This window comes from Mirounga leonina, unplaced genomic scaffold, assembly GCF_011800145.1.
Source record: "Mirounga leonina isolate KUSES-001 unplaced genomic scaffold, KU_Mleo_1.0 Mir_170, whole genome shotgun sequence".
Classification (NCBI taxonomy): Eukaryota; Metazoa; Chordata; class Mammalia; order Carnivora; family Phocidae; genus Mirounga; species Mirounga leonina.
In genome coordinates, this window is record NW_023270433.1 from 2,888,242 (window position 1) to 2,915,766 (window position 27,525).

Consider the following 27,525-nt stretch of genomic DNA (forward strand, 5'->3'; position numbering starts at 1 on the left):
TGACGGCCCTGTGCGCACATTCTGGAGGCTCCCTGGCTACAGGGAGGCTTCACGGTGAAAGTGGTTGCTCCTGCGTTATGTGTGCTTACAAACCTTTAGGCCCACGTTCTAGAAGAATGGTTTCCAGCCAGCTTGCACGAGGTGGGCCTATGGGCTCTGAGGTCAGTGAATTGGAGCTGTACGTTTTGCTCCTGTGTGTTTACCCCAGGAGACACGACCTACACCACCTCCCCTGGGGCAGCTGGGGGTGAGGGCAGACCTTGCAGCTTACAGATTTTGTTAAGTCTGTGTCTAGTCCTCAGGTGCTGGGGTCTCTTTGGCACCTGCACTTACCCACCCCATGCATGGGGGTCCTCTTTCCACCCAGGGAGTGGGGAGCAAGCTCGTGTTCCCCAGATCTCACAGCTCCTGTGAAGGGGTGGGGGATGCAGGGCCCCGAACACCCAAGGGAAAGCGGGGTTCGCCCTCTTCCTTCTGATGCTGTAGGAGCTTTCAGTGCAGACAGGAGTGGAGGGGCAGTCCACAGCCCCCAGAGCGCTCAGCTTCTGGTTTGTCCTGTCTGCTCCAGACCCCTGCTCGTTTTCAAGCCCCACCCCCATTATCGGGAAGCAAGCTGCGGGTCTCATTCGGAAGACTTTGAGTTACCTGTCTCTAAAAGGTAATGGCTCTAGAAAACTTAGAACCGCAATACCACTACCTCCCCCAAAGCGTTGACATTGAATCCGAAAGATTATCACGTGGCCAGTGTTGAAGTACATGCCCCTGCGTTCACTTTTCAGCAGGCATCTCTAGCAGGCTGGCTCAGGCGCTGGGAGTCCAGGGGCCGCTGCCCACCAGCCCTCACCCACCCATGATTGCTGGACCCGTGTAACATGCTAGAGTCCCAGGCTGGGTGTAGAAGCTGACCCCAGTGACGGGCAGCTGTCCTCACGGCCACCATCCTCGGCTCTACCTCGGACACCAGAAACTCTGGGAATGGAGCTTTTTTTCCCTGATTCTTTCGCAGCAAAACCTGACCCTTGGCAGCGGAGAAAAGGCCATCTGTGATCCTTATTTATCCTTAGGATGAAAATTTGTATGTTTCCTTGCGGAATGTTGTGTTTGATTTGGGACGTTATCCCAGGTTCTGGGTGGGGGGTGTGTGAGATCCCCCATCCTCCTGGAATGGTGGGCTTGCTGGGTTCTGAAATCCGACAGACTCCATCCGGACGTGCTTGGCTCCCGGGGGGAGCAGGCAATGAGCAGCCTCAGACTCTGGTCCATCCCGCGAGGCCTCACTCCTAGCTGGGCACGGTGGTTGCAGGCTTTCCCGCTTGTGTCCTGAGTGGGGTGGGTGCTGGAGCTGAGGCAAGGTCAGGTGTCCCTGGGGCTCTCGGGCTGTCTGCTGCGGTGGGGGTGCCCATGGGGGCCTCAGTTGCCCAAGAGGCTGTGCAGTGGTGTGAGTGCTCTGAGCTGGCCGTGCCACCTGTTAGCTCTGAGCACCCTGGGCCTCAGTTTTCCCTTCCGTGACCAGCACCCAGGACATGTTGCCATAGGCTGATGGGGGACTCTGAGAAATGGGGTCCCAGCTGGGCTTTTTCTCTTCCCTCCTGTGATCCCCCTCTTGGTGTCCCCCACCCAACCACAACGGGGTTGGGGCACAAGATGGGGCCAGACCCTTTCAGGGCCCCAATTTCCTTCATGATATGGGGGCCCTGGGGTACCCCCCGGGGACTCCCTCGAGGAGCAGGTGCTGGAGGTCCCTGGCAGTAGACACAGGAGCAGGCCAAGGTGGCCCCATGGCCATTTTTGTCTCTCCTTCTGTCTGTCCCCAGCCAGTGCGGCTGGGCCGGCTGCCACGGGGCCAGGCTTCTACCCGGGCGTTTCTCCCAGCCTGGCATGGCCAAGGGGCGGGGCTGAGGGCCCCGTGTTCCTGCATAGAGCCCAAGCCTGGTGGGCCGAAGAGGGGCCCCACCTGGAGACACAGGCCCAGGGGAGAGCAGTGGGTGCAGCAAGAGCCTTTCTACTTCTCTGACAGGATGCTTCCCGCGTGGCTGGCTTTAACGTGCAGTTGGGAGGACATTGAGGGACTGGTCCTGCTCTGCTGGGACACGGAGGCGAGGTGGAAGGCTGAGTGTGTTTGAGGTAGACCTGTTTTAATGATCTGTTGCACGTGAGACCTCATTATGTCTGCAGAGTGCCTGCAAGTGGGCGTACAGAGACCCTCAGGCTTTGGTCCCGGACCCTTGGCTGTGCCATGTCCGCTCCCCAGGTGACTTGGGAACCAGGACAGCTCCTTTTCCAGCCCAGCATGCCCATGTCACCCAGCTCCCTAGCCATTGGCCAGGATGTCCCTGGCCCCTACATCCTTGTGGGTGGGAAGCCACGGCACCTGTGTCTCTGTCCGTGGGGTTGGGTTGGGAGCACTCAGTAGGTAACAGCAGTGCTGGAGGTCAGCCAGTGAGGGGAGCCGAGTTCTGAACCCTGGCGTGGCAGGCCCAGTGGGTGCTCCTTGCCGCGCTCTGCATGGCCCCCGTTGCCGGTGTCCTTGATGTTGGTGTGGTGACAGCAGGGCCATCTCCTTCTTCAGCTGCCTACCCCCCACTGTAGCTTATGTCCCCAAATGCCCAGAGTACCCCGAGGGGGGAGGAGCCTCAGCGTTGTCGTCTGTGAGTGGACACGGTCGCTCTGACCTCTGGTCACACGGGGGTGAGACTTGTGGCCATGGGTGGCCACTCAACCATACTTCTTGGTGTTTTTGCCACGTCAGCTCCCACCGGCCTGACCCCGGAGGGCAGCAGTGAGGGCCGGGCCCGAGGGTGGCGGGGCCATCACAGGGGGCAAGGCATGAGGTGGGTGCTGGACACTTCGCAGGGAGGGGCTGTTCCTGAGGACACCCAAGGATCACAGGGCGCTCTGGGCGTCTGGGGAGACAGGCGGACCCCCTGAGAGCTGGTGTTGTGTGACTCCACGGCAGCCGTACCTCACACCGTTTGGAACCCCATGTCGCTCTGCACTCTGTCCCTTACTGTCGGTTCATGGCTGGCCCTGTGAGAGGGTCGGCTAGTGGTCTGTTTCAGTTTTAATTTATTTCTGGAAGCAGCATTTGCTTCCTGGTCTCAGCACGCAGCCCTGAGCCCGCCCAGACCGGGGAGGCTGAGGGACGCAGTGTGGGTCTGCGTGTCGCCCGGCTGAGTGGCAGGAGCCGTGGGTGGCATGCCTTGGTTCCTGTTTGCCTCTGTGCTTTGCACTGACAGGTGGGCTCTGTCCGGGCGATCTGGGTGTGGCCACCTGCATCCCAGGGGCTGGCAGTGCTGCTGAGCGCAAGTCCCTACTTTGGACTCATGGTGGTCCTAGGATTTCCCTTTCAGGGAGCGCGCTGGGCTGCTCAGCCCTCCCCCTGACCCCCGGGCAGCGCGTCCCCAGGCCTCGGAGGAGGAGAAACAGAAGCTGCAAACACTTGGCCGTTGACCGAATGCAGGGTTGGGTTGTTTGTGCTTGAGCAGATTTTCAAACTAGAAATAACTTTGCACGCTTTTCCTTTCGCGAAACAAGCCTGTTCCGGACACAACCTACCTGTTCAGAAACGCAAGCGAGGGCGAAAGCCCCTGTCCTCGTGGGCTGGCGTGCGTGGCGTGGGCTTGGTGCCTGCCGGCTGTGGGCCCCCAGGAGGCCCTTTTCTGTCCACTGCCTCCCGCCAGGGGCTTCCCAAGGTGGCCTGTGGCTCTCCTGCATGCTCGGCAGTGTCTGTCACACTACTCTCTGGCTTGGAGAAGCATCCGGGGGAGAAAGGCAAGGCCAGCTTTCACCGTAGCTCGGCTTGTCCTGGACCTGCCATCCCGCTGTGTTTTGGGCAGAGGACTGACCCCCAGGTCTGGCCTCTGTCTGAAAGATGATGGTGTGCGTGCTCCTGCAGGGACACGACCACTCACTCTGCCTGCCACCCCACAGGGGACAGTGCTCGGTGACCTGTGCAATTTTATGCCGGGGGAGCCTCTCTGAGCGTCTTCCCTCCCCGGGGCGGCTCACAGGGGTCAGGCTCTCTGACCGTCCCCTTGCTGGTCTCCTGAGAGGTGGGTCCTGGCATCTGGGATGGCAGGGCTTGTGAGGGACCCCCAACCCCTTACGCTCTGGCTGCCCCCACCCCCACCCCGAGGAGCTGGTGCCTGGGCTGCTGGGCTCTGAGGGAGGGAGAGGGCTGGACACTGCCACCCTGAGAGCACGCCACGAGCCCTGCGGCCGTCCCCAGGTGTTTGCAGGGGTCTGGGTGGGGGAGGGAGGTCCCGCCCTGTTTCAGCGGAGTGTTTGCCGAAAGGGGGTGGGCTCCTTACCGTCAGTCCGGCAGAGTGTGGGCACCCGTGTGCTGGAGACTGCCCAGCCCTTTCTGCACGTGTCTCCTCAGAGCCTCACGGACTCTGCCGGGGTGGGTGATGTCGAGCTGGAGGCAGGCTTCGCTTTGGGCCACTGTGGAAGGACTCCTGTGGCCTGTAGTGACCGCTGGCCGTCAGGGAGCATGTGCCAGCCCCAGGCACTCTGCTCAGAGCTCCAGCAGTGCGGTCTGGGTTCCCCTGGCAGTGGTGGGCAGTGGCGGGGAGGGGTTGGGCTGGTGTGTGGTCTGGGGTCCCATCAGTGGTGGGCAGTGGTGGGCGGGGGATGGGCTGGTGTGCGGTCTGGGGTCCCCTGGCAGTGGTGGGCAGTGGGGGGGGGGGGGGGGTTGGGTTGGTGTGGGGTCTGGGGTCCCCTGGCAGTGGTGGGCGGGGTTGGGCTCATTTGTGGTCTGGGGTCCCCTGGCAGTGGTGGGCAGTGGGGGGAGGGGTTGGGCTGGTGTGCGGTCTGGGGTCCCCTGGCAGTGGTGGGCAGTGGCGGGGGGCTGGTGTGTGGCAGAGTCCAGGAAGCCCCTCCAAGCACCTGGCTCAGCCTTGTGGCAGCTGATGTGCTGCCCCCGGGCACTTACCTCAAGACAGGTTTGGGGATGCATTCCTGTGTTTGTGGCCAGAGCTGGCTTCCTCTCAGCCACACGTTTGGAGCGGTGGCCAGAGCTGGAGGAGGGAGGCCGTGGGGCAGGCCTCAAGTCCTGCTGGCAGCCTGAGCCTGTCCCTGCACTGAGCATGCCTGCCCGTCTTCATGCTTGGAGGAGGCCAGCCTGCACTTTGGCTCATGTACCCCCAGGTCATTATTTAGGCCCTGGCTGCACCCTGTTACCTGGCTTTCTGTGCCATGCACCTCAGCAGAGCAGGTGCTAGGTGCTGGGCACCCATCCACCTGCCGGACACGTAGGGAGGGCAGGCCGCAGGGGAGATCCCCGCAGGCAGTGGCGATGCTCAGGCCAAGTTTGCACTTGCTGGCCTGCTGGGGGTGGGGCAGCGGGGTGTGAGGGTTGACCCTGCTTTGCTCCAGGCTCCCACGGCTTTCTGGTGGTGAAGACCCACCCTCAGTGCCATTAGTGTGAGCTGGCACAGCGCTGCCCCCACTGAGCAGCTGGTGGCGGCCGTGGGCACTGTGCTGCCCGTGCCATGGCCCCACCTTGGCGAGAGGGAGAAGCGGGAGAGGGGCCAGCTCGCCCGGGAGGGTGTGGAAGAGGGGAGCGGCTGTGGCTTCCCTGGGTTTCCCGGGGTGATGGGCGTGGCATCTCGAGGGGGTTCCAGGGTGTCCCTTGAATGTGGAGCAGGTCTTGGTGGGCGAGACGCACCTGCTGTCTGCTTGAACCCTTTTCACTCTGGTTGGAGTGGTTTGTAGCAAGTGCCAATTACTTTGGTGCAAACACGCCCACTTGGCAGGTGGCAAGCTACCAACAGGATGTTAACCAGCTCACGAGATTCTCAAAGCTTGAACGATCTGCTGTGCAAGTCGTAAGAAGGCTGGCTGATTCCAGCGCCCCCATGTTCTGCTCTCTGTCCCCCAGCTCCGTCTGGCCCCTCGTGCTGTGGGCGCTGCCACTGAGCCCCAACCTATCTGTATATCGTGACAAGGACACATAACACAAAGTCTGGCAGGGCACACAAACACGGCCTGGTGTTCTTATTCCACGTGCGGCCCCCAGTCTGCTCTGGGCCCTACAAGTAAAAGTGGGGCCAGCAGCTTCTGTCCAGGAAACAGTGGGGCTTCAGATGTCGGGACTGGCCTGTTGGTTCTGGGGCGTAGTTGGTCATCTTCCTTCCCAGCCGTGAGCCTGGCCAACATTCCTGAAAGCTGGTGGGGGATGCATGAGGTCTGCAGCAGGCCCGCATTTGCTGAGAGCCAGGGTGAGGTGCACCTCCTCCTGCCCGCCCCTATTGGCCTGGGGCTGGGCGTGTCACACCTTGGCTCATCATCACAAAACCAGCTCTGGTTCTCATGGTTACATCGGAACCTCGCCCCAAAGGGGCCCAGCTCCGCACGCCTCGCGTGGTTCCACAAACGCCCTGCCTGCCCAGCTCAGCTCTGTGGGGTCGATGCCGGAGCGCTCTCTACGTGTGCATCATTCCCCCAAAATTGCCACGATCAAGAACAGCCTGAGTCAGCCCCCAGTAGGCAGGCAGTTGGTGGGCAGTGAGCCAGGAGAGGCCGTGTCCTGGGCCCCCGCCCCCCACCGTTGGCTGTGTGCCTGGACCGCCACCTTCCCGCCCTTGCGTTACCCGCCCTTGCCCAGGCGGCCCGTGTTCACGTCACGTCCCTGCCCCAGCTTGAGAGCAGTAGTTAGAGAGTGGGTCCGTGACAGGTGAGGGCTGGGCTGAGCAGGGCGAGTGGCGTGAGTGACGTGAGCTGGCCTCACTGTGACCACTCGGGTGTGCTCGGGAGCCCACGAGGCTGGGAGAGGTGGTGGGGCCTGGGTGACTGGCCTGTCTCTGCCGTCCCTCCTCCCCTGTAGGTGCTGCCCGGTTGGGCCCAGAAATGGGATGTCAGGCCTCCGAAAGGAGCATAGTGGAAGCGAGGGCCTCGAGCGGCTGCTGTGACGGCCAGTGAGTGAGCCGCGGAGGATGTCCACCACGACGACGGTCGCCCCTGCGGGGATCCCGGCAGCCCCGGGCCCGGTGAACCCGCCCCCGCCGGAGGTCTCCAACCCCGCTAAGCCCGGCCGCAAGACCAACCAGCTGCAGTACATGCAGAATGTGGTGGTGAAGACGCTCTGGAAACACCAGTTTGCTTGGCCCTTCTACCAGCCCGTGGACGCAATCAAGCTAAACCTGCCTGTGAGTGCCCCCCCCCCCCCCGCTGGCATCCCTGCCCCTCCCCTACCCACTGGCATCCCTTCCCCCCTGTCGCCCCCCTCCTGGAAGGACTGCCCCTGGGCCCAGGCAGCTGTGGTGCCGGTAAGCCAGGCACGGCACAGGGCCTGTGGTGACCGAGGAGCGGAGGGGCTCCTCGGGTGTGGGAGTGTGGAGGGCGGTGGTCCCCAAATGTAGGGAGCGGGGGAGAACCTGTGCCTCCCTGCTGTTCCTGTGTACCCTCCTGTAGAACCATGCCTCTGACCCCTGTTGCGGTCAGATGCTCAGGGCAGGTTGTGGCCCTCTTTCCAGGCGAAGCTGCCCATCTGCCCCTTCAGTGCTGGCCCAGTCTTCTCATGGGTTTCTTATTTGGACCCAAATAGAGAAACCCCCAGTGTTGCCTGGGGAAGCCCTGGGCCACTAGTTGGTGGCCTGGGTTCTCGGCACAGCTCAGTACTGGTCACCGGCGGGCCCTGGGTTTGGAGTCTGAGAGGGGGCTCGGCCCCCTCACCACAGTGCCGATCAGCTCTGGGGCCTGCCCCAGCTGCCCAGTTCCGTGCATCTCTAAGAACCGCCTGTCCATGTGGAGCCTGTCGGGCGAGAGGTGTGGCAGGGGTTGGAAGTGGGCCGGGTGCTTGCCCTAGACTCTGCACCTGCCCTCAGCTGACCAGACACTGCCTTTGGCCTGACCCCGGTGCCCAGCTCACCCGAGAAGACGCTCCGTGTGCAATCGCCCTCCTCGGGGACGGCGAACACAACGCCTCAGAATCTGCTGATGATGCCTCTGAAAATCTCTTTCCCAGGATTATCATAAAATCATAAAAAACCCAATGGATATGGGGACTATTAAGAAGAGACTAGAAAATAATTATTACTGGAGCGCGAGCGAATGTATGCAGGACTTCAACACCATGTTTACAAATTGTTACATTTATAACAAGGTAAGAAAGCACCTGAGGCATGGCTCCCCGAGTGCCGAGGGGACCCTCTGGCCGGGCCTGGGCTCTGTGGTGGCTCTCAGACGGGGGGGCGTGTCACCCCCAGGCTCCAGTCCCCACTCTGGGGTCCCATGTGCTGTCCACACCCCCCCGGGGGGGAGTGAAGCCCGAAGCAGCCTTTGTGGGGGGGCCTTATGTATCAAACGCTTTAACTGTTTGTGCCCTCGGACCTCGAAACTCCAGCTGTCGGGACAGTGCTGGGGTCAGCGTGGGCTCATGGGGCAGAGCTGCAGCGTGCACACGCATGGCGACCGGAGGGCAGCCGAGCGCACCGTGACATCCACCTGCAGCCGCCCCACGTGGCCAGGCCACTGCATGACCAGGGAGCATGTGTTCACGATGGTTTTTAGCAAGAAGATGGTTTTAGCGAGAAGAGTAGATTAGGGAAGGTCCACGTGGTCCTGACTTGGTGGGGTTTTTGTTGTTTTCCGATCGTGACAGGATATAGCAAAGATGAATTGAGTTGAACTGAGTGGAAGGTTCTGTTTTCTGCACGGGATAGGCCAAAGGGTGATTCTTGTTCTTGGTTTTCTGAATTCTTTCAAGAGTCCCCACAGTAAAATAAGGTCCTTTCGCCTCCCCCATCGCCTGCCCTACCAAATCTCTGAACGGATTTTTCAATAAATGTTTTCTTGAGCCACAACCGGTGATGTGTTTGCAAGCACGTGGCCCCTTGCCCAACAAGTGACCTTGGCTCTCCCTGTGTCTTCAGCCCACAGATGACATAGTGCTAATGGCCCAAGCCTTAGAGAAAATTTTTCTGCAGAAAGTGGCCCAGATGCCCCAGGAGGAAGTTGAATTATTACCCCCTGCTCCGAAGGGCAAAGGCCGGAAACCGGCTGCAGGAACCCAGAGTGCAGGTAACGGGGTGGACGGTGCCGTCCTTCTGTCCTGACACCCCCCCCCCCGGGACATGACAACAGCATTTCTTGTGCGGGTCTCGGCCCCTCTGAGCTCAGTGTCCCTGTCTGTGAAGTTGGGGCGACACGGCTGGCTCTTGGTGGCGTTGTTACCATCTGCCTTTGAGCCTACTCTGGTGGGGAGACTGGTCTTGCTGTGCCCGCGTGCAGAGGCCACCTCTTCCAGAAGTCTAGATGGGAGGTCCTTTTGTCCCCCTAGGACGTTGCCTCTCTAGCTGGTATTGTATGCTCTGGGACAGGAGAGGGGCTGTGTCACCCGTGAGGGAGGGTGGTGGGGATGAGGATTAGCACTAGGAGCCCTGGGGGTCTTACCTGGTCCAGGAACAGGGAATAGAGGTGCGCCCCGATGGAGAGACTGGCCCAGCTCCCCAGCCCTCGAGGAGGCTGCGGTGGGTCACCACCAGTGCCAGCCACCCCGCTTTGCAGATAGGACCGTGGGTGGTTAAGTAGCTCTGCCCAGGTCACTCAGCTGGTTATTGGTGGAGTCTGAGTTAACCCCCGGTTTCTCGGGCCCAGGCCTCGCTCTCCCTTCCAGGCTGCACCTTGTGCAGGCTTCCTCATTCAGACTCTGGTCTCTGGCCAGAGGGAGGGTCTTTCCTTTGTTGGATGAGCGCCTGTGGAGGCTGGTTCCATGGAGGCAGCCACGGTGCAGGGCCAGGGGTCTCAGGAGGAGGGGCTCCCCGGCACTGATGTGCTCTGGCTGGACGGGATGGTTCAGGAAGCTTCCGGAAGCCAGCTGGCAGGTAGAGCCTGGTGTGTTCAACGTCCTTTCCTTGTCTTCAAGGTACACAGCAGGTGGCGGCTGTGTCCTCTGTCTCCCCAGCAACCCCCTTCCAGAGCGTCCCCCCCACTGTCTCCCAGACGCCTGTCATTGCTGCCACCCCAGTGCCAACCATCACTGCAAACATCACGTCGGTCCCCGTTGCCCCGGCTGCTGCCCCACCTCCTCCCTCGACGCCCATCATCCCTGTGGTCCCTCCCACACCACCTGTAGTCAAGGTGAGTGACCCTGGGGACAAGGTCAGCTGGCTGTCCCATCACCAGGCCGGGTTCCTGGATTTGGGCAGGTGTGGGGCGGGCACCTGTCCCTGGGCACCGACTTCTCATCGGGTGTTTGGAACACGTGACACTGGAGTGGTTCTCTCTGTGCCCATGAGGTTGGGCTGTTGCCCCTAACGCAGGCGGGGAGACCGAGGCTCAGGGAGCTGCAGGTCACACAGCTGGTGAGGGTGCCCTGCTCTGAACCCCAATTTCTCTGGCCCGGAAGCCCTGGCCTTCGCAGGGCATGGGTCACTGAGCGGGAGGAGGGTGGAGGGGTCCCGGAGCCCCCCTGCTCACATGTGGATTTAGGGCAGCAGCCTGGTGCACGGTGAGGAGCCAGTGCCCGCGGCCTGCACTGTGCGCCCCTGCTCGCGTGAGCTCCAGCACGTCCGTCTCCCCAGTGTGTGGCTGGGCACTTTCATGGCAGGGACCGTCCTGGCCGGGTCTGGGCTCAGAGCCCGTGCTCCTTGTGAGATCCGGGGCAGGCCCCGTGCCGGGTGCTGATGTGTGTTGTCTTCCGTTTGCCCCTCGCAGCGGCCCTGTGGGCCAGACAGTATTTCCCCCATCTTACAGATGAGGAAGCAGGCGCTCGGGGGGGTTAAGTGGCCCCCCCCCAAGGTAACACGCCCCCGCCATTGCTTTCCCTCCCCCGTGGCCTTCACTGCCTGCACTTCCGGGCGGCACCGGGCCAGGCTGCCTTACACCGTGCCCGGCTGGTTTTGGAGCATGTCCTGTTTGCCATGGCCGGGTGAGCTCCCCCCCGGGCCTCTGTGGCACACGCTTGGTGTCCTGTGGGTGCCCACACGTGTTTGTGGATAGCCAGCTCGTGCCCTGACAGCCTGGGGGCGGCGGCTTGGCTGGGGCAGAGACCTGGTGGCGGCCCAGAGAGCAGGTCGCTATGAGGCCGTCAGCCTGGGCGGTGCGGCTCCGAGGGGCCCCTCTGCCAGTCTGAGAGGTCTGCGAGGCGGGGAGCTGGCTGAGCTGGTCTCGGGGACGTGCTGAGCCCGGGCTGCACAGCGCACCGTGATGCCCGTGGGCGCCCGGGCGCGGTGCCGGAAGAGACCCGCACGGTCCAGGACCCGCGGGTATTCCCCACGTTCTCACCCTCGGGGCACAGCCCGTGTGAGTGTCTGCCCTCTGCACACCCACAAGGGGCTCTGCGGACCATTTTAACATTCCCTCCCCTTGTGGACAGCAGCTCTCTCTGGCTCCCTCTGCCTTCAGGGTTCCAGTCCAGACCTGCCCAGTCAGCCCCCGGGAGCCCTTGCTCCCACACCCACCGCTGCTGCCCTGCCCCAGCCCCGCATGCTCCTCCTGCTCCTGGCCTCGGCCCGCTCCACGACGGCTGTCCTCGGAGCTCCAGCTTGGAGGCCCTCATCTGGGCCTTTCCCACTGGCCTTTCTAAGCAGGGATTTCTGTGCGTCTCTGCTGTCCCTTAGCCTGGGTCCTGCTTGGGGATGATCCTAGCGCCAGGTCCACCTCGGTCATGTTGTCTCTGGAGCCCCCCACATGGGCCTGAGGTTCGACGCAGGTGACTTGCATGCCACACCTCACAGTGCTCGGGCGTCACCTCGGAGCCCTGGGGGCAGGCGGAGGGGACCCTCGTGGGGCGGCTTGGGGGGTGGGTTCTGAGTCCAGCCTTCCCACTACCAGCTGTGTGACCTTGGGCCTGAGACGTGGCCCCTCTGAGCCTCGGTGTCCTGCGTGGCGCGGGAGGGCAGCCAGGGGGACAGGCGTGGCTGTGCATGCCGTCGCTTTGCTCGGCGCCTGGCGGAGAGCGCTCTGGAAGCGCAGCTGCAAGCGTTCACGTTCTCGCGCCCCGTGCTCGGTCCTGGGGCTCACCGGTTGTCTCGCTGTCGCAGAAAAAGGGCGTGAAGCGGAAAGCAGACACCACGACGCCCACAACGTCCGCCATCACTGCCAGCCGGAGCGAGTCGCCCCCGCCACTGTCAGACCCCAAGCAGGCCAAGGTGGTGGCACGGCGGGAGAGCGGGGGCCGCCCCATTAAGCCGCCCAAGAAGGACCTGGAGGACGGCGAGGTGCCGCAGCACGCGGGCAAGAAGGGCAAGCTGTCGGAGCACCTGCGGCACTGTGACAGCATCCTCAAGGAGATGCTGTCCAAGAAGCACGCGGCCTACGCCTGGCCCTTCTACAAGCCGGTGGACGCCGAGGCCCTGGAGCTGCACGACTACCACGACATCATCAAGCACCCGATGGACCTCAGCACCGTCAAGGTACCGTGTGGCGGGGGCTCGGGGCGCGTGCGGGCCGCCCCCTCTGCCGTCGTCCAGGCTGTGTGCTGGCTGGGGGGCTGCTCAGCATGGCGCAGGCGCATGGCCCGCTGCTGGCATGGGTCCGGCCGCGTCTGGGACGAAGGTGCATTCTGCCTGTCGTCACTGAACCTGGGGCCTCGCGGTCCTTCGTTCCGCTGGAATCTGTCTCCTGTCTCAGTGTGCGGGTTTTGTAACGTCCGCAGGGACGCCCTTTCGGGTGACCCACCCCACCCTGGCCAGAGAGGGGCCCTGGAGCAGGGGAGGTAGACTCGAGACCCAGAGCCTGGGCTCCCCGGGCCTCCCGGGCCAGGGGCTCCTCCCTGGGCCTCAGTGGGTTTTGTTCTGGGTCCGGCCCATTGTGTCCAAGCAGAGAGCAGGCTTGTGCTGGGCTGTGAGCGAGAAAGTGCCCGGGCGGCAGTGACCCCAAGGGCAGCAGACCCAGGGCTGCCATGAACTCCCAGGGGGTCTTCCCTGAGCACACGCAGGTGGGGTTCCTGACCCCCCGATCGGCTGGGGCCCCAGCACACATGCCCTCCCTCAGGTAGCGCTCTGAGCCAGCATGGTGTTGATCTCTGGCCCCTTCAGGAATGCCTCTGGCCACTGGGGACTGTAGCCCACCTCCCCTGTGAACTGGCATTCTGCCTGGTTTCCCAGTGATGCCAGCCTGGGGCAGAATCTCCATACTGGAGCCTCCCCCCTGGGGTGCTTGGGGGTTTCGGGCAGGACAGACCTTGCTGTGTGGGTTGGTGGTGCTGGGTGAAGCACGTGGGGGTCCGAGCCTCTTCCTTGGATACCTTCCGTCCTGCCCCTGCTGGGAGCCTAGTAACGTTCTTTCCTTTGGATGGTGTTTTATCCCTGTGAGTTGGCGTGAGTAGAGAACAAATGGAAAGATTCCAGCAAAGCAGAGGTGGGAGGAGGGCAGAGTGCACCATTGCCCCTCTTTCCGGGGAGGATTCCTAACCGTGGTCTGGATTTGCTCTCGCCCGAGGCCTGCTCTCTCCTAGCCGGTCTTGACCATGGGGCAGTGGGTGGAACGGGGCTCCCAGGCCAAGTCCGAGGCCGAGCTCTCCCTGTTCAGGGTCTGTGGGGTCCTGGCTCTGGGCCAGCAGTGGGTGGCTGTGCGCCCATTCGGCCTCCGCACACAGTGTCCTGGCTGGGATTTGGGGTGGTGGGGGGTAAAGGGGCTAGGCCTTTGCACGTACCCTGGTGTTTCGAGATGGGGAAGCTGAGGCTGGAGGGCCCGCCCCGAGTGAGCTGCTGGTGGAGCCAGTCCCGGAATCCACGTCTTTGACTCTTGGGGCCTCGAGCCGAGCCGGCAGAGCTCATGTCACCCAGATGAGGGTGACTCTCGCTGTGTCCTTCGGAATCCCCAGAACTCTCGGGAGGCCAGTGAGACCAGTGACTTGTACGTGCCACACTGCCAGGGAGCGGCTGAGTGGGGAGGCTGCCCGGCCCTGGTGTGCTGGTGGTGCACCTGCAGGCTGAGGCCGCGTCCTCTGGGCTACCGAGCGGGGGCCGCATGCACGCGGCGGTTTGCTCTGGCCTTCCCCTTCAGAAACACCCGTCGTCTGCGAAACAGTGAGGAACGACACACAGCTGCCCAACTGTCCGTGGGCACCCCACGTGCACTTAACGTGTAGCCTGTGTGTTCCCAGCCCCCGCCCCCCGCCCCCTGGGAGAGCCGCCAGTGGTCAAGTTAGGACCAGAGTCTGAAAATCTGGCAGGGGTTGAGAAGGTCTCGGGTGCCCGTTTGTCCTCCCTAGCTGAGCCTCCCCAGAGTAGGGAGGCTGTGCTGAGGGCTGGAGCCATGCAGCCTGGGAGCTGTCAGAAGCTCTGTGACTGGCGGGGGTGCGTACCCAAGGCACTAGAGAGGCTGCGGGCCCCGGAGTTGGGCTGCACTCAACCCGCCAGTGTCCAGGTCTGTGTAGGTGCGAGCGAGACCCTCACTGTCCTCCAGGGGTGCATGGTCCCCAGGAGAGCGGGCGCCCCCCACCGACAGGCGGTCCCTGACTGACAGCTTCTACTTGAACCCGTGCAGACACAGGGAGCTCGCTGCCTCACCAAGCAGTTCCCCTCCATGTGCCCTGACTGGCAGCTTGTTCTAAGTGCCACCTCGCGGTGTCTGTCGATGGTCGCGCTTCTGTCCTCCCCGTGAGCGGGCGTGTTGTCTTACCCCCACCAACCCCACCTTGTCCTGCTGGGTTGCGAGCGTCAGGCTGGCCAACAATGCCTGGATTCTCACAGCGATGAAGTCAGTGTCTCGATCCGCGAACTGAGGAGACCCCCGCGCCCCCGCCCCGAGTTGGCAGCAAGTTTACCGGAAGCTCCGCGTTCGCCCTGGAGCTCCTCCCGTCAGGGACTTCTCTGTGTATAAAGCTATGGGGCGTGTAGGGCTGGAAGCTATAGAGCAAGGAGAGGTTACGTGGCGGCCGCGGGAGCCAGGGTTGAGGCCGCCTCCCTGGGGGTCCCGGAGCCTCTCTTCCGAGCCCTCAAGTCCCGCGCCCACGCAGTCCCTCGGGGCTCCCGGGGACAAGGTCTGGGGCTGGCCGTGGATGGTGGTTGTGTGGTGGTGTGAGGTGCTGCATGCGGGGCCTGGCTGGGCCCTGGGGTGCTGGGCAGCGCCCCTCACCCCCGCCGCTTGTGTGTTGCAGAAGAAGATGGACAGCCGTGAGTACCCAGACGCGCAGGGCTTTGCTGCCGACATCCGGTTAATGTTCTCCAACTGCTACAAATACAACCCCCCAGACCACGAGGTGGTGGCCATGGCCAGGAAGCTCCAGGTAACCGGAGGCGCTCTCAGGCAGAGGGGCCTTCGGGGCACGGGGGGGACCAGCAACCTGGGCAGGCGCCCAGGAAAGACCGGCCTCCCGGAGAATGTGCAGCTGCGAAGGCCGTGGGAGAGCCTCACCTGCACAACACCTTTCTCCTGAGCGGTGCCCGGCGCTGGCCAGGCCCCAGGCCTGCTTCCCGGGCACACGGTGGCGGACAGTCCAGCCTCTGTCCCCCGGGGGCTGCAGGCACACGTTCCCGTGGGGAGGGGGAGGATGAGAGGGCAGGGGTCCCTCCTCCCGCAGCTCCAGTCTCTGTGCGAGGGAGCCTTTGTCACGGGCCTGCCAGTGAGCCCGGGCACCTGACGCTTGCGTGTGACCTTCTGTCAAAAGTCTGGGTGCTGCCCGCCTAGTTCTGTGTGGGTCAGTGCGCTCTCCTTACGACAGACACTGGTGCTTTTATAAATGACAGCACCAAAACGTTAAAGGTTTTTTTTAAATTTTAGAGAGAGCGTGAGCACAAGTGGGGGAGGGGAAGGGAGAGGGAGAGAGAGAATCTCCAGCAGACTCCTCGCTGAGCACGGAGCACAACGTGGGGCTCGATCTCACCACCCTGGGATCATGACCTGAGCCAAAATCAAGAGTCCAACACTTAATCGACTGAGCCACCCAGGTGGCCCAACAGCACCAAAATTTTAAACGTTATGTAATTGGAAGACTTTTTTTTGGAGGAAAGAGTAAAAATTGTGGATCTCTACTCTCTTCCAGCAGTTTTTTTTTTTATCCCCATAATGCAGGCTATTTGTTGTATGAGCTGTTCCTAGTCTTTTACTCAGAACCCTTTGAAAACCCCATAAAACAGCTCATGGTGTCACCCTTGGCCACCCAGGACCCAGAGGAGGGAGGAGAGAGAAGCTGTCTTTTGTGCTGCTGGGTCCTCCTGTGTTGAGTGGGCCTTTCCCAGGTTCTGCTAATGCAGGCTGTGCCCACCGTGGACCGGCTCCCCTTGGGAGTATGGTGCCCAGTCCCGCTGGTCCCAGGATGCCCAGAAGCCAGCAGGATCTGTGGTTTTATGCTCAGACCATGCCCCACTGTGTCTGGGAGCAAAAAGGCTCTACACGGTTCTACTCCGTGTTTACTCTGTGATGCTCCCGAACCTGGTAAACTCCTGGTACAGCTTAATGAGAAAGCCAGGCGGGGCTGGTGCAAATCGGGTGTGGAGGCCAGTGGCTCTGGTTCTGTTCCTGCTAAAGCTGGTTCTCGGCAGTCTGGCCACAGGGGCTGCGAGTCGCGATTCCCAGTGCACTGAGCAGTCATGCCAGTCCAGCTCTGGGGTCGGAGCCCCGCACGGAAGCAGCCTGCTGTCAGTGCTCCCCCAGCCATGTGCCGAAAGCGGGCTGGACCGCTGTGCGCATCTGTGCCTCTGGGAGGAGAGTCTGGGACCAGTGGGGTGGCATTTCACGAGTGTGAGCTGGTGTGGATTTGTGTGTAGGAGCTTAGCAGAGAGGGAGCTCCCACGTGGCTGTGCACCCCGATGTGAAATGAACCTGGGCCGCCAGGAGAGGGGACCTTGGCTGGGAGGTGCCCCTGAGGGCCTGGGTCCTGCTCTGTGCAAGCTGGCAAGGGGCTTTCCAAAGCCAGCGTTGACGGAACAAGACTTTTGCCTTTGGAGCCAATTTTGGGGCCTAACTCAGGATGAGAGGTAAAAGTGGTAAAAGTGGTAAAAAGCTCTAGGGTGAGGAATGGGCGAGGATGTCAAGTGGCCCCCAGACCCGACAGCTGCGGGCCCCATAGAGGTCATAGTTCAGACAAAGGCAGGCACTCCAGCTGCTTTGCAGTGGGCGGCAGCCTCATAGGGCCTCAGACCCAGAGGCCATAAGGATACGCAGATCTACGGAAGGCTTGCATGCTTAGTAAAGGGAGTTTGCGGACCAGTTTCTAGAAGGCTGCATCCGTGGCTGTGGGCCCCATGGCCCCTGCCCCCTGCCCCCAGACCTGCACTCAGTGCCTGGGCAGGGAGGGAGGGAGGGCGGGACAGCAAGCCAGGGCTGGCCCAGTCCCCCTGTGGGCCTGGCCTTCGAAGCCGCCGCGGGTGCAGCTCCGAGAGCAGCTCACAGACGCTCAGGTGTAGGTTCCCCACCCCAAGGGGCTTGCCCCATGGGCGTCCAGGACCTCAGGCGGCCCCTGCTTTCCCGCAGGACGTGTTTGAGATGCGGTTTGCCAAGATGCCGGATGAGCCAGTGGAGGCGCCGGCTCTGCCTGCCCCCGCGGCCCCCGTGCTGAGCAAGGGCGCTGAGAGCAGCCGCAGCAGTGAGGAGAGCTCCTCGGACTCGGGCAGCTCGGACTCGGAGGAGGAGCGGGCCACCCGGCTGGCCGAGCTGCAGGAACAGGTGTGCCATGGGGCCGGGCCGCCCTGGGCCGGGACCCGGGGGGGCGTCCGCTCCGAGGGTCCCTCGGCAGCGCTAGAGGCCAGGGTCATGCCAGGCTGCCGTGTGGTGCCTCGCCCGCTGTGGAAGGGTCTCGCGGGCGCCGGCTCCGGCCTCCCGACGGGGAGGAGAGAGCAGAGTAGAGATGGCCCCGCTGTCAGCGGCAGGGGGCTGGTGTTTGACTTTGGGCTGAGCCTCGTTAGAGGTGACGCCACAGGGAAGGTGGCCCTCGGTGTAGCCACCTGGCGGCCCCAGGATCTGTGACCCCGTTTCCTCCCCTGTGAGGTGCAGCTCACGGCCCTCGCGGGGGTCGCTGAGATGAAAAGTACGTAAAACGCTTAGCACACTACCAGGTATGTATCGACTCGGGGTAAACCTCAGCTGCTGGCCCTGGATCGTTTTAATCCTGTCTATCTGCCGTATGGCATGCAGATGGCTTCTAAAGGTAGCTATTGAAAATCTCCTTTGTACAGACATACAAACCTCTGTGCAGAGTTGTCTCTAAGTGGTGAGGAAGTTGTTGCCGTGCCCCCTGTCCTGGCCTGAGGGCGCCACCGGGCCCATCGGTCAGCCTCCGGGCCTGTGAGCGGTGCCTCAGGTGGGGCCGGCGAGGCCCCGAAGCTCTCCAGCGCGCACAGGGGTCGTGAGGGCAGAGGGGGCCTTTGATGCCGTCTGCTCCTGGCTCACCTCCCCGCGTGTTTGAGGTAGCTCCCAGGGCACCCCGAGGCCCCCTTGGGCCAGCCCCCGGGGAGCCCTGCTCAGCTGCCTGCTCTTTTCCAGCTGAAGGCTGTGCACGAGCAGCTGGCCGCCCTGTCGCAGGCCCCGGTGAACAAGCCAAAGAGGAAGAAGGAGAAGAAGGAGAAGGAGAAGAAGAAGAAGGACAAGGACAAGGACAAGGAGAGGCACAAGACAAAGTCCGAGGACGAGAAGAAGGCCAAGGTGGCCCCACCCGCCAAGCAGGCCCAACCGAAGAAGGCTCCCACCAAGAAGGCCAGTAGCACGGCCACGGCCAGCAGGTGGGCTGTGGCGCCCTTCAGGCCCCTGCAAGCCCAGTGTTGCTAGGTGTCCTAGGTGCTTGTATGGCAGGAAGGGTACCGGATTTGGGCCTTCACACCTTGGCTGCAAATCCTGGTGACACGGAGACGGGGCTGGTACATGGGAAACGGGATGGGGGCAGGGTGGTCCTTGTCCCCGAGAGTAGGGGGACAAAATGAGGCCTCTGCTGGGAAGACTGAGCTCTGGAGGGTGTCACTCGGCTGTCTATGGGGTTAGCCTCTCGATCTCAGGCACTGGAATGGTCGCACTGTCTGGCACAGACTTCAGCATCTCAAGTCTTTGGGGCCGTTTTCCTGATTTGAGCCAAGGAGTCCTAGGGGCATTGTGCCTTGGTACGGTTTTCTCCTTCCTGGTCCACCTGCCTTCTGTCTTCACTCCTACCGTGCACTGCCCTGAGGAATGCTTGCCATGGACAGGATCACAGGGAGATGAGGATGGGGGAAGGTGCTCAGGGCCAGCGGGCCTCTCCTGCAAGGTAGAAGGAAGGCTTCCCAGAGGAGGAGTGACTGCTGTGCAGGAGCAAGCTCAGCAGCAGTCGGGAGAGGGTTCCGAGAGTCAGAACAGCGGAGACAAGGCCACGGAGGCCAGCAGACGTGTTTTAGGAATTAGTGGGAATTAGGACAAGGTTGGTTCCACTGAGGAATGGAGACTGGTTTGGGAAGAGGAGTCGGGAGAGGCTGCTGAGATTGGCCAACTTTGCTGAGGCCTCTCGTTTTATCCTCTGAGCAAATGAAGGGACGTCATGAGGTGTTTGAGCTGGAAGTGGTCAGATCCTGGACAGTGTGGAGAATGGATCATTGGGACGCAGGACTGGGAGAAAGGACAGCCTGGGGAGGTTTTGTGGTCATGCAGGCAAGAGAGGCCAGGGTGGCCATGGAGGTGGGAGGCAGAGGGACAGGCCTTGGTGCCTGGAAGCAGGAGGACAGGGGCATGGGAAACAGGGTTTGGGCCTTGGCAGCTGGGTAGGTAGTCAGCAGCATTAGCGAGGGGTAGTGGTGGGAATGCTCGTGTTTTGTCTTCCCTCCCTTTTCAGAGGGGAGGCAGGAGTCAGGTTTTTTTGTAATGTCTGTATGGATTTGGTGTCCGTATAACACTGGCCTCAAAAATGAATTGGGAGGTGTTCTCTCCTCTATTTTCTGGGTGGATTTATAGAGTTGGTGTTAATTCTTAAATACTAAGTAGAATTCTCCAGTGAAAGCATCTGGGCCTGGGGTTTTCATTGTGAGGCTTTTAACGATGAATTCAGTTATTTTTGTAGATACAGGACTAGTCAGATTATCAGTTTCATCTTGAGTGAGTTTTGGGGGTTTGTGCTTTCGAGACATTGCTCCATTTCACTTGAAATGTGGAATTTATGGGCATTGGTTTGTTTGCAGTGTGCCCTTATGGTCCTTTTAACATCTGTAGGGCCTGTAGTGATGTGTCTTTTGTCTTTTTTTCATGGTGAATCTGAAGAGAGATTGATGAGTTTTATTGGTTGTTGAAGCAACCAGCATTTGATGTCATTGGGTTTTATCTGCTTTTACTTCCTTTTGTTTATGGTCTTATTTTTATTACTTTCTTTTGCTTGTTTTGGATTTAATTTGCTCTCTTAAAGTAGAAACTTAGATTATTGATTTGAGACCTTTTCTAACATAAATATTTAATACTATTTATTTCTGTCTAAACACTACTTCAGCTGTACTCCATAAATTTGATATGTATGATTTCATTTAGTTTAAAATATTTTCTAATTTCCCTTCAGACTTCCTCTTTGACCATGGGTTATTTAGAAGTATGTTGTTATTTAGAAGTACATTGTTTAATTTCCAAGTATTTGGAGATCTTTTTCTGGACATGGTTCAGTTATTGGTTTCTGGCTTAATTCCTTTAGGGTCAGAGAACATACTTTGTGTGATCTCAATACTTTTGTTAAGATTTAATTTATGGCTGGGAACTGGGGAACGTTCCATGTGGACTTGAATATGTGTTCTCCTGCTGTTGGGTTGTTACCTGAATGTCAGGGGGAAAAACTACAATAACAACAAACACCCCCACCCCACCCTAGAAACGTGGCAGTTAGGTTAATTTGGTTGATGGTGTTCTTGGGGTCTTTTGTCTTCTTGATGATTGCTTTATTAATCACTGGGAGAGAGAATCGTTAGATCCCCTGCTGTAATTGTGGATGTTTCTACGAACCTCCCTTTGGTTCTATCAGTTTTGCTTTATACATTCTAAAGCTTGGTTTTTAGATGCACACACATTGAGGGCTATGATGTCTTCTTGGTCAGTCGATCCTTTTCTCACTATGCCATGTCCCTCTTCTTCCTGACACTATTCCTGTTTCTGAAGTCTCCACTGTCTGAAGCTAACAGAGCCACTGCAGCTTTCTTTCGGTTAATGTTTGTGTGGTGTAGTCCCCCCATCTCTTTACTTTTAACCTACTTCTGTCGTTGTATTTAACGTGGGATTGGTGGACCACATGTAAGTCAATTTTGTTTCTTATCCAGTCTATGTCTTTTAGTTGGTGTGTTTAGACTACTTACATTTAACATAATGATTGATAAAATTGCATTTTGGTCTGCCATTCCATTATTTTCTGTCTTCCCTGTGGTTTTTATTTCTCTGTCCCCCTTTTCTGCCTCCTTTTGGATTGTTTGAATATGGAGGTCAGTTCTTGACCTGCTGAATCTGAGATGCCTGTGTGGTGTTGAGGGGAGCTGACCACTACAGTCTTTCCTGGCTCAGGCCGGGAAACCCCCAAGTTGGGAGCAGATTGTGCTCTGACCTCTGAAACAGGGTCTTCTATGTCCCTGCAGACACATATGCAGCCCTCAGTCCACCTGGCCTCTCTGCCCAGGGCACCACTTAGGGCTTGCCTCTTGTTAAAGAGCCTGGTTCTAGAGAGGAAAAAGGCCAGACAGAACAGGCAAGGGGCAGGGGCTCCGTGGGGCTGAGGGGACATGGACTGGGGGCTGCACAGGGGCTGGAGGGACATGGACTGGGGGCTCCACAGGTGTCGGGAGGACAATGGGCAGGGGTTCCACAGGGGCTGGGGGGCCATGGACTGGGGTCTCTGCGGGGGCTAGGGGGGCTATGGGCTGGGGGCTGCGTATGGGCTGGGGGCTGCGTATGGGCTGGGGGCTCCGTGGGGGCTGGGGTACAGGGGCTGGGGGCTCCGCGGGGGCTGGGGGGATAGGGCCTGGGGGCTCCACAGGGGCTGGGGTGCCATGAGCTGGGGGCTCCATGGGGGCTGGGGGTCCATGGGGCCTGAGGGGGCCATGGGCTGGGGGCTCCATGGGGGCTGGAGAGACAGGGTGAGGGGGCTCCACGGGGGCTGGGGGGCCATGGGCAGGGGGCTCCACGGGGGCTGGGGGGACAGCGGCAGGGCCTCTGTGCCATGGTGTTCTTTGCCTTGTGCCTCAGGCAGCCGAAGAAGGGTGGCAAGCAGGCATCAGCCTCCTACGACTCGGAGGAGGAGGAAGAGGGCCTGCCCATGAGCTACGACGAGAAGCGCCAGCTCAGCCTGGACATCAACCGGCTGCCCGGGGAGAAGCTGGGCCGGGTGGTACACATCATCCAGTCCCGGGAGCCCTCGCTCAGGGACTCCAATCCTGACGAGATAGAGATTGACTTTGAGACTCTGAAACCCACCACTTTGCGGGAACTAGAGAGATATGTCAAGTCTTGTTTACAGAAGAAGCAAAGGAAGCCATTGTGTAAGTTGTGGGGCAGAGCACCATGCTCGCCGTCCCTGCCTCACCCCTGCCTCCCCTCCTCCCCTCCCCTGTAGGCCTGGGGTGTGGGGGAAGCCAGGCAGTGGGGTGGGCCACTCTCCCTGCCCGTTCCCACCATGTGCCCAGCCGGGCCCTTCTTCCCTGTGCTTGGGCGGGTGGGCAGCGCTTGCATGCCTTGGCCGACACCAGGACAGGCAGGGGCCCTGGGTCGGCCCCCAGCCCCCGTTCATTCAGGTGCCAGTGACGCTGAGGCTCCCTTTGGGACCACGGTTGCAGGTGACCTCTCAGTGGTTCCCTAGCCAGGGTAGGCCAGTTCCCTTTTGCTTGGAGTTGAGGGTCCAGAGACCTCCCAGGACGGACATGGGCACTGGCCCGGGCTCGTCCTGGAAGTCAGCAACTTTACTGGATGGGGACGAGGCACTGCCTGGGGCAGCGGGTCCTGGGCAGTGAGGGGCAGGGCAGGCCCGAGGCAGCCCCGCAGCTGTAGGATCGCTGGGCAGTGGCCCCAGGGAACACCCGGGGTGCACCTAGACCTGCGTGTGGCCCTCAGTGGGCTTTCTCCCTCACTCTGAGGGGTTACTTGCTTCCTCCCGGATGGAGTCACGTGACCCCCGCTGTCTGGCATAGCTGGCCCTTGGTAAGTTCTTCTGGGACTCCGAGGTGGTGGCACAGGCGGTGGAGGCCTCCCTGCTGAGGCTGAGCCGGATCCATGCTGGAGAACGGCGAGTCGGAGGGTCCGCGTCAGGTCTCGACTCCGCCCTCTGCGCAGGGGTGACTGTGTCGCCGAGCCGCCCATGCCCCATCTGTGCACTGTGTGGAGTGGGGAAGGTGTGAGGGTCACAGAAAAGGCTCTGCCGGTGGCAAGGGTTCGTGTCGCCCGTCCGGGAGCTCGGGTGGCAGCCCTGCGGGGGCCCAGCACACGTGAGCATCCAGGAGGGCGGGTGGCGCCTGCAGTGGCCGCCGGCCGGCTCAGCTCTGTGCTCCTTTACAGCCACGAGCGGGAAGAAGCAGGCGGCCAAGTCGAAGGAGGAGTTAGCTCAGGAAAAGAAGAAGGAGTTAGAGAAGCGGCTGCAGGACGTCAGCGGGCAGCTGAACAACAACAAGAAGCCCGCCAAGAAAGGTACCTGTCTGTGGGCCACGCTGCTGCCCCTGCTGCGGTCCTCTGGCCAGAGGGGAGGGTTGGCGGGGGGGGAGTGGCCAGCAGACCCAGGCTTCAGTCTGTGGCTCGACCAGCTCTGGAGCCGTGTGTCCTTAGATGACACTGTTGACCTCCTCAAACCCCAAGTCCCTTGTCTGTAACCTGGGGACCCGAGCCCTGCTCCTGCAGGGAGGTCAAGCACATGCAAGTGTGAGAGTGCCCCATGCCAGAACCTCCCGGAGAGGACTCTCTGGAAGGGCCTAGCTGTGGTCTTTGGGGGTGGACCCCATGGCTTGAGAGGGACTGGGGTCCTGGCCCCTGGCAGCAAGCTTTCTGGCCGTCCCCAGGCAGGAGACAGGCTCCAACTCCCTGCCTCTGGGTCCTGTGCTTTGTGGACAGCGGGGTCTTATTTTAGGTGAGCAGCTGATTTGACTGCTTATCTCTTTCCTCTGGAGCCTATAAGAAAGGGCAGATCCCTTTCTCCCAGCCCCGGGGATGGGGGGCCCCAGGTAGTGAGTGGTCAGAGTCCACGATCATGTGGCAGCTGGGTGCCGCCGTTGGCCTTGCCCACTCCCTCTGAAGGTGGGGCGGGTCCCCTCAGGTCTCCCCTGGGAAGGACAGAGTAGGTGCCACGTGACTGACGGCTATCTGTGAACTGCTGACCTGCCCCCACACCCCATTAGTTCCTCCTGGTGGACTGCATTCGTGTTTTCTAGACTGGCATATTTCGATAGTTTTGTGGCCCTCTGAGCTATTTTTACTCACACTTCTGACACCAGGTGTGTGGGCTTGTGCCCACACCAGGTCTGCAATCCCAGCTCCAGGTGGGGTCCGGCAATTCAGTTCCCTTCGGACACTATTTACTTAGGGTTAGCTCAGAGCCCACAGGTGGGGGGCTGCCCTCCACAAGACCGCCCTTCTCTCTGATGCCAGGTGCGAGTCCTGGGCCTGCCTTACCCCTGCCTGGCAGGCTGTACACTGGGGCTCCCGTGACCCTTTGCTCAGACACGACAGTTTGTTAGAAAGAGCTTTTTCTAGATGTATAGTTTATTGTAAAGGGTACAGCTCAGGAGCAGCCAAATGGAAGAGATGCGCAGGGAGAGAGGCATGGCAGGGGCATGCGGCGTCCCTCCCCTCTTGGGCATGCCACCCTCCCTGCACCCCCACGTGCCCCCAACCCTGGAAGCTCTCAGCATCGAGAGTGTTCTAGCACTCCATCCGCAGCAGCCTCCCTTCCCCGGAGCTCCCAGCCCCGATCCCGCGGTTTTCCCGGTGACCGGCCGTCCCCCGAGTCACTCATGAGCATACGCTTAGGTGTGATCCACGGGGGGCTCCTTGTAAATGACCAAAAGACATTCTCACCCCTCGGCGGGGATGCCAAGGGTTTTCAGAGCTCTGTGCCTGGAACCCAGACAGAGGCCAAACGCGTTTCTTAGTGTCCCGTCACCTCGTTAGTGTAGGTGTTCATTCCGGCACATATTTAATACTGACAGGGCTGCTGGGCGAAGAGACGGGTGGGCCGCGGCACGGGCGAGTGCAGGGGCGTGGGGGGCGTGGGGGCGCCTCTCACCTGCTGCGTCTCCCTCAGAGAAAGCGGGCTCCGCGCCCTCGGGCGGCCCGTCCCGGCTCAGCAGCAGCAGCTCCTCCGGCTCTGGGAGCAGCAGCTCCAGCGGGTCCAGCTCCGACAGCAGCGACTCGGAATGAGCCCTGGACGCGGAGCAGAACCCGGACAGCGATGTCGCCCACGCCCAGACTGCAGTGGTCCCTCCGATGGTTAATATACTGCTTTCCTTCCACGCTGTGCAGGTTTCCTTGTTAACTCAGTGTTATGGTATCTTCCAGTTTTTGCTTTAATAGGTCAGAGCTCTTTCTCGTGTGTCCGTGAGGCTTTATGAGGAGGTGCGAGCCCGCATAAAGTCTTTTCTTCGTAACTGAGTCCAGTTGCTTGGAGATGGCAACTTCCAGCGCTGACCTGATGACCGTAGAAAAACAGTGTCAGATGTGATCTGAAGTCTCTTAGGCCCGACCTGGTCTGTAGCTCCAGAAGGAATTGTTGCAAAGGAAGTTTCTCTGAGATGGTACTGTACTGAAGGCTGTCAGCTTTGCCAACAGGCCTCGTCTCTGTCCCTCGGCCCCGAGCTCGGCCCCGGGGCCGGCCGGCTCGCCTCTGGCTGCGGGGGGGCCGCGGGGGGTTGCGCTGCGGCCACGGGCTCCGGTCTGGGCTTCTGCAGGGGAGGGTGGGGAGAGCTGGGTGGGCGCGGAGGGAGGGGCGCCGGGAGCTCCCAGGAGGGAACACGGGGGCCGCGCGTGCCGCGCGCAGCTTTCCATACACTGAAACTTTTACCTCAACTTAAAAAAAAGAAAAAAAGGAAAAAAAAGAGAAAAGATTAAAAAAACAAAAACAAAAAACAAAAGGAGACTTTTTTGTAAGGTTCAGCCGTTTTCTACGAAGTCCAGCCCAACGTGTGTCCCCAGCTCGTGAGCTGCCGCTGCCGCACACCCGGGAGCTCTTTTCCCAGTTTCGTGTATATATGAACACTTTATTTATTAACATCATTGGTCATTTTTTTTTAAAAAAAAAGAAAAACAAAACTGCAAAGAAACGCATTAAAAAAGCAGCAGACGTGCAGGCCTCTCAGAGTGGTTCGCAGGAGAGCCGCGGCCCTGCCCGGATGGCGGACTGTGGCCTCCAGGTGCTGGCCTCCCACCACTCGCGCTGGTGCTCAACCCCGGCCGCGCGCCCGCCCCCCGGCCCCCCCGCGGGGCTCGGGCCTGCCCCCCGTGTGCGCGTGTGGGTTTGGAGACGTACAGGCGTAGACAGCCGCCAGCTGCAGCACATTCTCAGTCTTCGTTCTGTGTGTTGGGTTCTTTTGTACTCACTTCTGGTCTCTCTAGGACTGTTTTAAAAGAAATCAATTTAGGGAACCCCAGTTATATAATATAAACTTTGTAATCTGAGAGAAAAAAATGTATAGTAAATCTAAGTCTTGATTTTTAACTTTCTATTGTAAAAAAAAAAATAATAATAATATACAGAGTTTAACAGAAGGTTATGTTTTGGTTTTGTTTTTCCCAGAGGCTGCCCCGCGGCCTTTGAGTGCAGGGACGCCCCACACGGCCCGCCTGAGCTCGGAGCATTGTGGCTTCGGCCTCGAGTGCCAGGGGCCGGCCGTCCAGGCCCCCCCGTGGGGCGCCCCTCACCCCCCAGCCCCGAGGGCAGGGGCCGTGGGGCTGTGGGGCCGGAGGAGCCTCTGGCCGCAGGAGGGTTTGCTCCTCAAAGGCCACGCCGGGCTCCCTGCTCGAGCATTTTCCCGCTAGCACAGAAATGACTGAGATAGGGCATTCTCCCAGACCTCCCTAGGAGGTGGGTGCTGGGGGCGGAGCTGCGGGTGCCCTGCCTCGGGTCTGGTGGCGAGTTTCCAGGCGGACGGGGGGACTGGTCATCAGTATCCGAGGAGGGGGGCAGTCTTTACAAATCCTAAGATGGATTCAGGTTCCACCGGCCCTTACGGTCACAGATGCCCTTGCCGGACGCGGCACTGATGAGGCGGTGGGTGGTGGGTTACCATGTTTCTTACTGCTGGTGATTCTGACGCTTGGTGAGTTTTGAGCCAGTTTGTTAAACTTTTCATTAAGTTTTGTTTATAATAAAAATATATGTGGATTTTTCAACTTGCCATTTTTTAGAGTTACCCTTGTGTTTCAGAGGTGTTTTCTAAGCAGATCTGTAACGGAATATTTAAACTAGGACTTTAATACATGACACGAAGGATGGTCTTAAAGCAGGATCTCTCTGGCAATGTGCAGCAAGCGCGCCTCCCCGAGCAGAGGGTGCTGGGGGGCGCGTGGGGGGCTCCCATGGAGCACCTGTCCAGCTGCGGGCATGGTGGGGGGTGGTCGCCTGTGTGAGCCGTCAGGTCGGGGAGCGTGTGGTCCTCGAGCCCGGCACAGTGCAGGCATTTCAGAACACTTCACTGTCCGCTGGCTCTGCGGGAGACATGGGTCCTGGATCACCTCTGCCCCTTT

General features: G+C 60.4%; 1 protein-coding gene across 2 annotated transcripts; it reads left to right on the forward strand.

Annotated features, from left to right (window-relative positions):
- The first annotated feature begins 259 nt into the window (after positions 1-259).
- BRD3 (bromodomain containing 3) lies at positions 260-27,176 on the forward strand. Of its 2 annotated transcripts, XM_035015496.1 has the most exons (12): positions 260-658; positions 6,827-7,148; positions 7,967-8,104; positions 8,874-9,021; positions 9,866-10,080; positions 11,985-12,356; positions 15,047-15,175; positions 17,362-17,553; positions 18,370-18,605; positions 22,051-22,343; positions 23,353-23,481; positions 25,088-27,176. In XM_035015496.1, the coding sequence occupies exons 2-12, from the start codon at positions 6,936-6,938 to the stop codon at positions 25,201-25,203; spliced, it is 2,181 nt and encodes a 726-aa protein (XP_034871387.1). In that variant the 5' UTR covers positions 260-658; positions 6,827-6,935; the 3' UTR covers positions 25,204-27,176. The 2 variants fall into 2 exon arrangements, with proteins under 2 accessions (XP_034871387.1, XP_034871388.1); XM_035015497.1 differs by lacking the exon at positions 260-658 and having other exon boundaries at positions 7,063-7,148; positions 7,866-8,104.
- The last annotated feature ends 349 nt before the right edge of the window (positions 27,177-27,525 follow it).

Coding starts and splice junctions, on each gene's coding strand:
- BRD3 (XM_035015496.1), top strand. CDS start 6,936: ATGTCCACCACGACGACGGTCGCCCCTGCGGGGATCCCGGCAGCCCCG. Junction 7,149..7,966: donor CAATCAAGCTAAACCTGCCT/GTGAGTGCCCCC, acceptor TCTCTTTCCCAG/GATTATCATAAAATCATAAA. Junction 9,022..9,865: donor TGCAGGAACCCAGAGTGCAG/GTAACGGGGTGG, acceptor CTTGTCTTCAAG/GTACACAGCAGGTGGCGGCT.